At 42.3% G+C, this 13021-nt stretch overlaps 1 protein-coding gene across 2 annotated transcripts in view; it reads right to left on the bottom strand.

Moving 5' to 3' along the window:
* DSTYK (dual serine/threonine and tyrosine protein kinase) overlaps nt 1-12134 on the bottom strand; it is a 64817-nt gene extending 52683 nt beyond the window's left edge. Inside the window, exon 1 of one of the 2 annotated variants that reach the window (XM_066261576.1) lies at nt 11601-12134. In XM_066261576.1, the coding sequence (XP_066117673.1) occupies nt 11601-11865 (265 nt within the window). In that variant the 5' untranslated portion in view covers nt 11866-12134. The remainder of the gene's footprint in view (nt 1-11600) is intronic. The other variant, XM_066261573.1, reaches the window with a different exon arrangement.
* Nucleotides 12135-13021: the final 887 nt, after the last annotated feature.

Here is a 13021-nt window from a genome sequence, read left to right as displayed (position 1 = left end):
AGCTCAGTTGGTCCCCAACCTTTTTTGGGCCACAGAACAGTTTAATGTCAGAAAATATTTTCACAGACTGGCCTTTAGGGTGAAACGGATAAATGTATCACGTGACCGAGACAAGCATCAAGAGTGAGTCTTAGACGGATGTAACAGAGGGAATCTGGTCATTTTTTAAAAATAAAACATCATTCAGACTTAAATATAAATAAAACGGAAATAATGTAAGTTATTTATTCTTTCTCTGCGGACCGGTGCCAAATGGCCCACGGACCGGTACCGGTCCACGGCCCGGGGGTTGGGTACCACTGGGTTAGAGCATCGGTCCGAAGCGCAGAGGTTACAGGTTCGATCCCGGTCAGGGCACACACAGGAACAGATGTTCCGTCTCGTTCTTGCTCTCTCCCTTCTGTTCTCTCAAGTCAATAAAATAACCACTTTTTAAATTTTTTTTTTTTAAAGTTTCTTCAACTTTATTTTTTTTTATTTATTATTTATTTATTTATTCATTTTTAGAGAGGAGAAAGAGAGAGAGAGAGGAGAGAGAGACAGTGAGAGAGAAGGGGGAGGAGCTGGAAGCATCAACTCCCATATGTGCCTTGACCAGGCAAGCCCAGGGTTTCGAACAGGCGACCTCAGCATTTCCAGGTTGACGCTTTATCCACTGCGCCACCACAGGTCAGGCCACTTTTTAAATTTTTAAAAAAAAATTTTTAATTCCTGGGAAATGTAAATACACGAAGCTAAAACCTGTCTGGCATAAATAAGGCACTGAAGCTCAATCTGATGAAGCCACAGTTAGACCTATTTTACATCTGAGTCAAAGGGATAAAAGTTTTTATTTTTTTAAGTGTGAGGCTTTTATTTTAAAATCAAAGCCTTTATGACTATATGACTTAACATAAATCTTTGGGTAGTTTTGATACATGATTAGCTAGACAAGTGAAAAGAAAAACAACCCTCAAGTCCTACTTCTCATCTTCCTGCCCAAAAAACACCACCCCAGGAAACGGAAGCATATCATAGAGTCCAACTGCAAAGAGAATTGTAGTCCAAAGGTTCCCACAGCCACAGGACACAAGGCTGAGGAATGCTTCCAAACCACTCGCACTGCTTGCTACAAAAGACAGGAAAAGGCTACTGCACGGTGATGTGAAGGCATTTCACTGTGGGTCCATAGGGGATACTGATGGGTCCTCACGAGCTGATCAACTTTTCTCCAGAATTTTGGATTGCACTTTGGAAGAATATTACATGTGGCTGATGTACAGCTTTAACCAAGCAACACATATCTCAGCCACTGCTACATCTCTTTTATTAAGGTGTCAAGTTCCAGGATTCCCAAGATTACCAGATTCCCTGTTTGGCAAAGAATCAATTTTTAAGCATGAGGTGGACTATTACTTAGATCACAGGTCCCCAAACTGCGGCCCCCTGAGGCCATTTATCCGGCCCCCACCGCACTTCCAGAAGGGGCACCTCTTTCATTGGTGGTCGGTGAGAGGAGCACAAGATTTGGCGGCGCCGCAAAGCGTGGCGGCGGCACTTATGTACAGTACTACTTCCAGTGACACGGGACACACACGTCACGGCTTCGGAAGCGCGTCATATCACTTGTTACGGCTAGCAGTGACAAATATGGAACCGGACATTGACCATCTCATTAGCCAAAAGCAGGCCCATAGTTCCCATTGAAATACTGGTTAGTTTGTTGATTTAAATTTACTTGTTCTTTATTTTAAATATTGTATTTGTTCCCGTTTTGTTTTTTTACTTTAAAATAAGATATGCACACTGCACATAGGGATTTGTTCATAGTTTTTTTTTATAGTCCAGCCCTCTGACGGTCTGAGGGACAGTGAACTGGCCCCCTGTGTAAAAAGTTTGGGGACCCCTGACTTAGATGGAGATCCCACAAGGTCTCTAGTCAGACCTTTGAAGATCAATAACAAAAACTGTATCTTCCCCATAGACACATCCTTGTTATAAATGACACTATTTGGATCCCTGGACCATGTAGGAAGCAAAACCCATCATTCCTAGAGGTGAACTATTTTTCTACAAGAAGAAACAAATTTCGCCTTAAGTCTTAAAACTGTTAGGAAAAAACCACAAACCACATTTACCTACAAACCTTATATTCTTCATACTGGCTTCCTTCTGAGTAACCTCTGAGAAAGATATAAAGATGACAAACAGTCAAATAATCTTCATGAAGGCATTCTGCTTTTGAGCCAGATAAACAAGACAATTATAACTACTCCATCAAAGACGGTTTGGGGCTAACTTTCCGGAATTCTTTCAGAAAATTAGTAAAGCATCTCAACTCCTATTTTATCGATGCCATTTAATCTTACAACTTCCCATATGCCTTATCCCCTCTCCCTCCAAGATAGCCAATGGTTAATTAAGCAGTTAACCAATCTGTAGAAAATCCAGTAAAAGGAACATGATGAAACATGACTCCTTCTTTCATTACATCAACTTGGAATTAAAAATATCAATTACCTGGACAGTGGTTCACCATTGTGTGTCCCGTGCCCAGTACAGTCAGGCATTAATAAAGGTTTGCTGGGTAAATGAATATTAAGGATTTACTTCTCATATCATGGTGAAGCTCTGGTGTACTGAGCATCTGCACACAACTCATTCTTTGAGACATAAAAATCATTCTCTGGGATACTGGCAAAGAATGCAACTCAAGCCTAATCAGTCATCTATCAAATGCACATCATTATTCTTTTTTAGGGATAGAAAGAGTAAAATGGGGCAAATCTACAAAAAGCCTTATGTTTTAGGGGGAAAATGCAGTTCTGAAATAGAAATGACATGACATCATTCCAAAATCTACTAGCCATGGAAATAACTGAACAGATACTTGCATGTTACGTACAAAGTACTCTGGCAGGATTTGAAGGAGATACAAAGATGAGTACAAGTCTTTATCCTTACGTGTTCAAAATCTCGTAAGCAGAATAAGATATATACATCCACAGCTATCATGAACATAAGTAACTAAATAAAAGCATGATCTATATGTCCAGAGCCTATAGGATTTGAGCAATAGGTATAAGGTAAAATTCATATTCCCCTTAACTTCAATAACATATTTTTGAGGTTTTCTTTTCTTTCTTTCTTCTTTCTTTCTTTCTAAAATTATTTCAGCAAGAAAATAAGGGGGGAGAGAGAGAAAGACAGGAACATCGAGTTGTTCCTGTACGTGCCCTGGCCAGGGATCAAACTAGCAACTTCTGCACTTCAGGATGATGCTCTAACCAACTGAGCTCTCTGGCCAGGGCAACATTTTATTTTCAAAAGGTGTTTTTGTGAAGTACATTAATTGCAGAAAGACTGTTCCCTTAACCTAGTGAGACAGGCAACAGAAGTATGAAGAAATAAAGAAGATACTGAGGAAGTGGACAGAGCAAAACAAAATTTAAATACCAGAGTGAATTTTTATTTAAATCCATGCTTGCATTAAAACTACTTTCAAGTCTGAAGAATTAACCATACTGAAATCAGTAATGACTTTTAAGACTAACCTAAACATTGCAAATAATAATAATCTTAAGGCTATAATGTCTTTTAGGAGCAGACAAAATTATCTCAACCTTTTTAATTTACTGATTGATTTGAGAGAGAGGGGGAGAGAAAGAAAGAAAAGAAAGAAAGAAAGAAAGAGCAAGGAAAGGGAAGAGAAACATTTATTTGTTGTTCCACTTATTTATGCATTCATTGGTTGATTCTTGTATGTGCCCTGACCCGAGATCAAACTCACAACCTTGGCCTATCAAGACTATGCTCTCACCAACTGAGCTTTCCAGCCAGGGCCATCCCAACCTTTTTGGACTTCTCTGTGCCATGGGAAACAGATTATCCAAGGAGAGGAACATTAGGAAGGGAAAGGGTGCGAAGAGTATTTGTGTTTGGGGAGGCCATATCTTCCTGGGGACATGGAGGTAGCAAAGATCAGCAAAGAGGGGCCTGGTACCCTAAACGGCAGGGACTGGATATGAGAATAAAAGGCTTGGGTAGGTAGTGTCACATTATACTCAATCAGATAAAGTCTCCCACTGAAGTAAATTATAGTTCCATGGCAAGCTATGGAACCTGGGTTATGATGCATTTGTAATAAAATCTCTTTGCTGCCGGGGTACATTTTATATTCCCATAGGTCAGAAAAGAACAAAGGAAGAGTCACAGAAACAGAACTAGACTGGGAGCTTAGAGACCTGGGCTTAAATCCGGTTCCTGTTCAAAACTGTTCTGTCCTAGCTCTAGGTAGCTCAGCTGGTTGGGGCATTGTCCCAATATGCCAAGGCTGTGGGTTCAATCCCCGGTCAGGGCACATATAACAATCAATAATGAACACATGGATACGGGGAACAGCAATTTAATGTCTCTCTCTCTCTCTCTTCCCCTTCTCTAAAATCAATTTTAAGAAATTTAAAAAAGTTGCCTGACCAGGAGGTGGCGCAGTGGATAGAGCGTGGGACTGAGATGCCAAGGACCCAGGTTCAAGACCCCGAGGTCACCAGCTTGAGCGCAGGCTCATCTGGTTTGAGCAAAAGCTCACCAGCTTGGACCCAAGGTCACTGGCTCAAGCAAGGGGTTACTCAGTCTGCTGAGGGCCCGCGGTCAAGGCACATATGAGAAAGCAATCAATGAACAACTAAGGTGTTGCAATGCACAACAGAAAACTAATGATTGATGCTTCTCATCTCTCTGTTCCTGTCTATCTGTCCCTGTCTATCCCTCTCTCTGACTCTCTGTCTCTGTAAAAAAATAAATAAATAAATAAAATAAAAAAAAAATAAAAAAAAATAAAAAAAAACATAGTCTGGTCTCAAGGTTTTTAAGTTTATCCCTCAATATATGTGCAGAGTCAATGCAAGCTGATCATCTATTTTGTGACTACTGGGCCCCTTTTCATCTTCTTGCTCATCAACTTAACTGCAACCTGTGACATCTTAGGACAAGTGGTGCAGGCCATCAGCCATGAAAACTGAGTACATCCAGTACATGGCTAGAGGAAAAAAAAAAGATAAACAACCGTTAGAAATGTAGACCCAACATCCTGCATTCTATGAGTCAGGGACCCTTATCAGAAGTTTATGTTTGAAATTCTCCACTGAGCTATACCCCCCCCCCCCCCGTTGCTATGCTGCGCGCGACCTCCCTAGTGAATAGCTAACTGCCACATCTGCTTCTGTATAATGCTTGCTCAGCCTAGATAGCCACCCTATAAAAAGGAGCCATTTTAGAAGCTCGGGCTGCAGTGCTCCCTTGCGTGGGTTGCCTGCAGTCTCTGTGCAGGTCTGCAATAAAACTTATAAAATTCAATTTGGGTTTGCTGTGGTCTGTCTCCTGGAATGTAACACAATCAGCCAATGAATGCATAAGTAAATGGAGCAACAAATCAATAAGTATCTTTTAAAAATTGTCGTGTCCCACATTCTATCTTTCTGCTTCTCTTATTTCTCCCCTAACCCATCAGGTTCAACTTTCTAGTTCACCAACCACACACACACACACAGTGTGTGCATGCTCAGACAGCGACATATGCTTAGCACTAACTACATGCTTGTATTAAGTCAGGGGTAGTTAACCTTTTTATACCTTCCACCCACTTTTGTATCTCTATTAGTAGTAAAATTTTCTAACTGCCCACTGGTTCCACAGTAATGGTGATTTATAAAGTAGGGAAGTAACTTTACTTTATATAATTTATAAAGCAGACTTACAGCAAGTTAAAGCATATAATAATGACTTACCAAGTACTTTATGTTGAATTTTCGCTATGTTTGGCAGAATAAATCTTTATAAAACTTACTATAGTTAAATCTTTTTATTTATACTTTGGTTGCTCTGCTACCACCCACCATGAAAGCTGGAACGCCCACTTGTGGGCGGTAGGGACCAGGTTGACTACCACTGTATTAAGTGCTATGATGTATGATATATTATCTTTAAAGATCACAACAGCTTTGTGAGGCAGACATTATCACTTCCATTGTTTTTATTTAGATAATTCACGCATCACTAAATTATGCAACCATCCCTATTATCTAATTCCAGAACACTTTTATTTCCCACAAAGAAATCCCACACCCATTAGCAGTCACTCCTCGTTTTCCTCCATCTCCATCTCCTGGCAATCACTAATCTACTTTTCTCTCTCTTACCAATTTGCCTATTTTGGACATTTCATATAGATGAAATTATAAATATGTGGCATTCTGTATCACTCCCATTTTACATATGAAGAAACCAAGACTCAAACAGGCTAAGTAACTTGCCACAAGTCACACACACAGTTAATAATAGGCTGAACAAAACCGGAACCCAGGTCTGATGCAAATGCTTGTGCTTGCTTTGAAGCACTATCTGCTGCTTCCAAGCAGGAAGAAAATTGAGAGACAGTGAAAATTTTGATGTACTTGGGGAAATGGGGTTTTATTTGTCTAAGGTAATATAAATATCTGCTGAGCTTATACTGAAGTGCTGAGGCAGCTCCTCTAAACAGACCATGGCAAACTACTAGAAAACACAACCACCCCGTCTCTTTTTGTTTCATCCCACAACCTCAACTGCTCCCCATCCTCGGCTCCATGAAGATGGCAGCCCTATGACACCAGGCTGACAAGAATTTCTCTCTCCCAACTTTCTGTCCCTTCCCTAGATGTCACTCAGCCACTTCAACTTTATTATCCATACAAACTTCTAGGGAGTCCAAGAAAAATGTCTACTTTAAATTAGGATACTAGTGTTCTTCCTCTTCTTTTTCATTCTGGCAACCTGTTTACACTAAGTGCGACATAAAGAGGGTGAAGAATGTGGGAGAATCAGGCTGTTGGCTAGCCAAAGGCAAAGAGCTCTTAAAACCTAAGATGTATAATTCACATAAAATGCCTATAATCTGGCAATACTTCAGCTTTCTGCCATTTTTCTGCTTCATGCCTTAACTATGTACATGGTTGAGATTAGATTATACTTTTCTAGAGGACCAAGTTCAGGTCTTCTAGGTCCTTTTCATCCCTCATCCAACATAAACAAATAGATACACATAATATTGGTAATATATATATTTTTCTTTCTTAGGAGGAAAGTATAAAAGGGAAAGACTGATTTCAACTAACCCAATAGTCCATTCTTTCTTCAAAAGCTCTCAAATTTATGAACCCTCTGACAGGAAAATTGACAGAGGGCTCTCAAGCCCCATAGTTAACTGAAAAGAAGGCAGCAAGGAAACTCATTCAAGGAAATTTCACTTATAATCCAGTTTTCTTTGTTAGAGGCCAACCTGCTCTCATTTTATTTATTTTTTAATTTCTTTATTGACTTTAGAGAGAAAGGGGAAGAGAAAGAAACATTGATCTGTTTCTGTATGTGCCCTGACTGGGAATCAAACCAGCAACCTTTGCTGATTGGGATGACACTTTAGCCAACCAAGTGATCCCACCAGGGCTAGCTATTCTCATTTTAGAGTTCTATTCCGTTTACTTTTTAACTTTTAAAACATCATGTGCATTATATACAGGGTGTGGCAAAAGTAGATTTACAGCTGTATGTAAAACAGTTTATTCTTGTATTATTATTATTGTTATTTTCTATACGAACAACTGTAAACCTACATTTGCCCTGCCCTGCACTCTCTACACCAGGGGTCCCCAAACTTTTTACACAGGGGGCCAGTTCACTGTCCCTCAGACCGTTCGAGGGCCGGACTATAAAAAAAACTATGAACAAATCCCTATGCACACTGCACATATCTTAAAGTAAAAAAAACAAACAAACACGGGAATAAATACAATATTTAAAATAAAGAACAAGTAAATTTAAATCAACAAACTGACCAGTATTTCAATGGGAACTATGGGCCTGCTTTTGGCTAATGATATGGTCAATGTGCTCCTCTCACTGACCACCAATGAAAGAGGTGCCCCTTCCGGAAGTGCGGTGGGGGCCGGATAAATGGCCTCAGGGGGCCGCATGCGGCCCGCGGGCTGTAGTTTGGGGACCCCTGCTCTACACAGTCCCCAGTGAACACAAAACTGTCAAAAGTAAGAAGAAAGCATAATTGGGGGGGGTCTTTCCCATCTAATTTGTGGTTAAAAGTAAAATAATAAAAACAGTAAATCCATGATCTTCAGTTGTTCAAATCTACATTCACACCAGAAGCACAGCCCATCCTGATATGCTTAAAACCTTCTAAAGGTTGTTGGGTTAAAAACTGAGTATCCCTTCTCTTAACATTCCAAGTTCCTACTAACTAGAAACCAACATTCACAAAAGAAAGTTGAGACAGTCTCTGAATGAACATGACCTTGCAAAGATGGCCTGTAAGAAAAAACAAGATCTAGTTGTCTTTTAAGGAGTGGTTTCTACGTTCTAAAACAATTATCTAAACAATTACACAGGGGGCAATTACACTGGGAAAAGAGCATTCCCAAAATATACATTTATAAGTGACACCTCACTAATTTTTCCCTCCAAAGATAAAACCCTCCATGTTGAAAGGAATGGAAGTATTTTAGGGAAGAAAATCAAACTGCTCCCAGTGCTGTCATCTGGACCCTTTCTCAGTTTTTATTTCTGGTGGACAGAGGATGAAGAGAGTTTAAAAACGCTAAGATTTTTAAAATGCAGTCAGCTAGAAAAGCCAATGAGGCAAACTACAAAGGTGCACTTGTATTCTTAAGTTGGCTTTTAAAGAATAAACACAAGGTCCAACCTTGAAAAGCACCACCTCTCTGAGCTGAATCTACTCTCCTGATTTTTTTCTCAATAGTAATTCAGCCTGACCGGGCGGTGGAGCAGTGGCTAGAGCATCAGAATGGGATGCGGAAGACCCAGGTTCGAGACCCCAAGGTTGCCAGCTTGAGCGAGGGCTCATCTGGTTTGAGCAAAGCTCACCAGCTTGGACCCAAGGTCGCTGGCTCAAGCAAGGGGTTACTTGGTCTGCTGAAGGCCCGCAGTCAAGGCACGTATGAGAAAGCAATCAATAAACAATTAAGGTGTTGCAATGCGCAATGAAAAACTAATGATTGATGCTTCTCATCTCTCCATTCCTGTCTGTCTGTCTATCTCTCTCTGTCTCTGTAAAAAAAAAAAAAAAAAAAAAAAAAAAAAAAGCAGCAACGGAGGTTTTTGACTTTTTTCAGATAAGCTATAAAAAAACCCTGTGAGCAAAGAAAGCCAGCAGAAAGCACTACGAAAGGGGGAGGGTGCAAGTACACATTCTGGGGTTCATTTCTAAACACACTAGCCCTTCTCACCGGCTGTTTTCTGACAGTATCACAGAAATCAGTCCCCTCTAGGCCTGACCTGTGGTGGTGCAGTGGATAAAGTGTTGACCTGGAAATGCTGAGGTTGCCGGTTCGAAACCCTGGGCTTGCCTGGTCAAGGCACATATGGGAGTTGATACTTCCTGCTCCTCCCCCCTTCTCTCTCTCTCTCCTCTCTCTCTCTATCTCTCTCTCTCCTTTCTAAAATGAATAAATAAAATAAAATAAATAAATAAAAATAAAAAAAATTAAAAAAAAAGAAATCAGTCCCCTCTATAGCTCATTTTCAGAACAGCAAATCTCTGGGCATAAGATGTCAAAACTACAATTTCAGAATAGCTAATATCAGGGGCCCAGGATGGGCCACCCCAAGATATTCCACAATGGCATGTTAAGTATTTTGAATTAAAGTTACTTTAAAAATGGCATGTCTAAGGAAAAAACCCTGACCTCTCTGTCCCCCTTTATTTATTTATTCATTTATTTTAAAGATTTTATGTATTGATTTTACAGAAGGGGGGGATCATAAGTATCAACTCATAGTTGCTTCACTTTAGTTAGTTGTTCATTGATTGCTTGTCATGCATGCCTTGACCCGGCAAGCCCAGGGTTTCGAAATGGCGATCTCAACATTCCAGGTGGACGCTCTATCCACTGTGCCACCACAGGCCAGGCATCTCTGGCCCCTTTTTAAATCTCCCATGTGATAGGTGGCCTCCCAGCTCCAGAGGGCTGAGACAACCTTAACCCAAGAGTTAAAAGAATCCAGTCAAAGCTTGTATAAACAAGTCTTCTAATGCCTTCACCTTACTTACTACTCAAGTCCAAATTTTGCTTAAATTCCTCACTAACAAATACCCAAACCTTGCATAGATTCCTTTCTAATAAGCAATAACTTTCTTCTTCTGTTAATTTGTCACAAATTTGTTTGTCTAAAAAGTAAAATAAGTGCCTGGTTTGATCATTTCTTTGAGCCTCGTTTTATGATCTTACCACGTAAGAACTAAAGAAGGCGGGGGGGATTCTCCCTCTCTCTGACACTAGTGATTCTCCTCATATTTATCCCATGAGGTAAAATCCCATGAGTTTTTTTATTTACATCTAGGCCAACTAAATTTTGTAAGAGTATCATTTAGGACCTTATCAGAATCCTACTATTTTACCTTATCAATATTTATGGACTCTCAAATTTAGGCTACTAAACATAAATCATGATGAGTTTAACAATTTGTTCCATTCTCAGCCTCTGTTTAAATTTGCTGTCAGCCTCTTGATTAGTGTTTCTGAAAGCGTGTTTGCAGACCACTTGCATCAGAATCCCAAGATGTTTTTATGTTTAGATTCTTAGGACCCACCCACTACTCAATCAATGTGTGGAATAGAGCCTGCAACACTTTTTATTTTAATTTGATTTTAATCCATACTTAAGTCTGAGGATCACTAAATGAAACCCACTGACTTCTTTGCTATGTTGTCCCCAAGGTATCTGTCTATATGCGATCCCTTCCAACCTAGGTTATTACCTAATTAGACATAGTAGTTAACAAACCAAACCCTCCAGTTCTCACCAATAACACGAGTTTAAGAGGAAGCAAGAAACTAGGAAAGATCAAAGACCCTCCTGAACGATTCTAAGTGCTGCAGGGCTACACATCCCAGAGAGAATCAAATCAAGAAGTCAATCCCTTCCCTCTCTAACTTCTTCACCATAAGCACAAGCAACATCTCTGGCAGTTCCCTGCACACATCAGCTATCATTTCCTTTAGCGACCCCAGACCCATCGCGACTCCAGTCCCTACTTCTTCAGAGTCGCCTCAAGATTGGTGTAAAAGCATTTTACACACATAAACAAACACAACACACACGCTCAACCCATTACAGTTCCCTGGCCTCTTCAGGCTCCTCGGGCACTCTGCCTCCTGCCCCTCTTCCATCTCTCTATCCTTAAACTGCGACTCAGATCCAAAACCGCCCAGCCCCCAACTTTTCCCCACTCTTCGAGTTAACCCCTGCCCTCCCCAAACACCGGCCCCTTGCCCCCGCCCGCGCACAGCCCGATCCCCCGGATCCTGCTCCAGGAACTCCCGCATCTGTGCGCCCCTTGCCCCCAGGATCCCCAGAGTGAGCCCCCGCCACCCTTCGCCTCTCCCACAACCCAGAGGGACGCCCTCCCAAGGCATCTCGGATTCGGCCGGCGCAGGCCCACGGGCCCGACCACACGGCCCTTCTCTCCTTTCCAGCTCTCCCCGGGCTTGTTCTGCAGGCAGGGGTGCGGCCACGCTCCAGCTTGCCTCTCCGGCCCTCTCTCCTGTCCTCCTTACCCGCCTGCAGCCCGGCCTCGGCGACATCGCCGGCAGGGGCGCGCTGGGCCCCACCGCTGCCTGGAGGGGAGGACGGACAACTGTGGTCGTGGGAGCCCTTGATGTCGCGGAAGAACTTCTGAGTTTCGCTCAGGTTCTGCCGCAGCCGTTCCAGGTAGCGGCGGTAGCGGCCGAAGCTCCGGCACAGATCCCGGATCATTCCGCCGCCTCCCGGGCCAGGACCCGATACCGGCTCACTGCCCCATCGCACCCCCTCGCCCTCCATCTCCTCAGCCCGCTCGGTTTTCGGGGCTCGGTCCCCGGCCCACTGGCCTGGCTTCCCTCCTCCCGCCCCTCTAGTGCTTGAGGGAGGAGGAATCCGCCTCCTAACGCCTCCGCCTGCAATCGCCCGGGCTCCCAACTCCGTCACCGCAGTTAAAAACAGACCATCCTGCAGTGCGCCGCGAACGGAACCTTTATCTCCAAGATCCAAAAGAGTGAGGGAAGGATCGCTGAAACGCGCCGTGGATGCGGTGTCTCCTGGGACTTGTAGTCCAAACCAGGAGACTGTGACTTGGATTCATCACCCGTTGGTATAAACCTCACGATTCCTGTGCTTACACTCTCTCCTCGTTTAAAAATTTGTTCCTATTCCCTACATAAGTGTCTCTGAGCAGAGAAAGGAGCTTATGGACCCGGACGCCAGCAGAAGTGGGATCCATTACAGAAACCAGAGCAAAAGATTTTAATAGCTAAGGAGAGGAAGGAAACAAGGCGGAGGCCAGTAATATCTCCGTGGCTACCCTAATGGCTCTGAATTTCCGCATACAGTAGATACTGTGGAACTGGCTAAAAATACCCTGGAATTAGGGAAATCCTTCATGTTTGTATTGCGTCCTTCTTTTCTGACTTTCCTTCTCCAGGTGTGGGAAAGGGGGGGAGAGGTGTGAACGGGTCGTTCAAGAGCTTTAAACTGAAGTTCATTTGGGTTTCCTGAAGTAGACAGACCAAGCCGGTTAAGGGGAAGTTGAGGTTTGTAGCCTTTCAAACAGGTTCTGAGGATTTTAACTTGACTTATTCTAGTATATAAGTAGAACACTTACATTCACACAGACTGTCAAGGAACCCTGAACACAATGACGGAGGAGATAAAACCTGATAACCACCTCTTTTTCGCCTCCTGCTTTCTCTCCCCTCTTCTCCCGACAGAGCCCTCCTGTCTTTGTCTTTCTTGGTGTAGAAAAACCCCATAATTCACCCAAGCCATATTTCTCTAACAGGCTAAATAATTTAGTTCCTCAACTGAACTTAAGGGGAGACTTGAGTTTGAGTCTGAACTCCGCAATGCCTTGCCTTGGGACCTATGAAGTAAGGGTTTCAACTATATAATTGATCTTAAAGGGCTCTACAATTTTGAATCTTGATTCAAAGCCTTCACTTTT

The sequence above is a fragment of the Saccopteryx bilineata genome, chromosome 2 (assembly GCF_036850765.1).
Source record: "Saccopteryx bilineata isolate mSacBil1 chromosome 2, mSacBil1_pri_phased_curated, whole genome shotgun sequence".
NCBI classification, from domain to species: Eukaryota; Metazoa; Chordata; class Mammalia; order Chiroptera; family Emballonuridae; genus Saccopteryx; species Saccopteryx bilineata.
The sequence above is the reverse complement of the archived record's forward strand: the minus strand, read 5'-3'. Positions and strand labels throughout refer to the sequence as shown.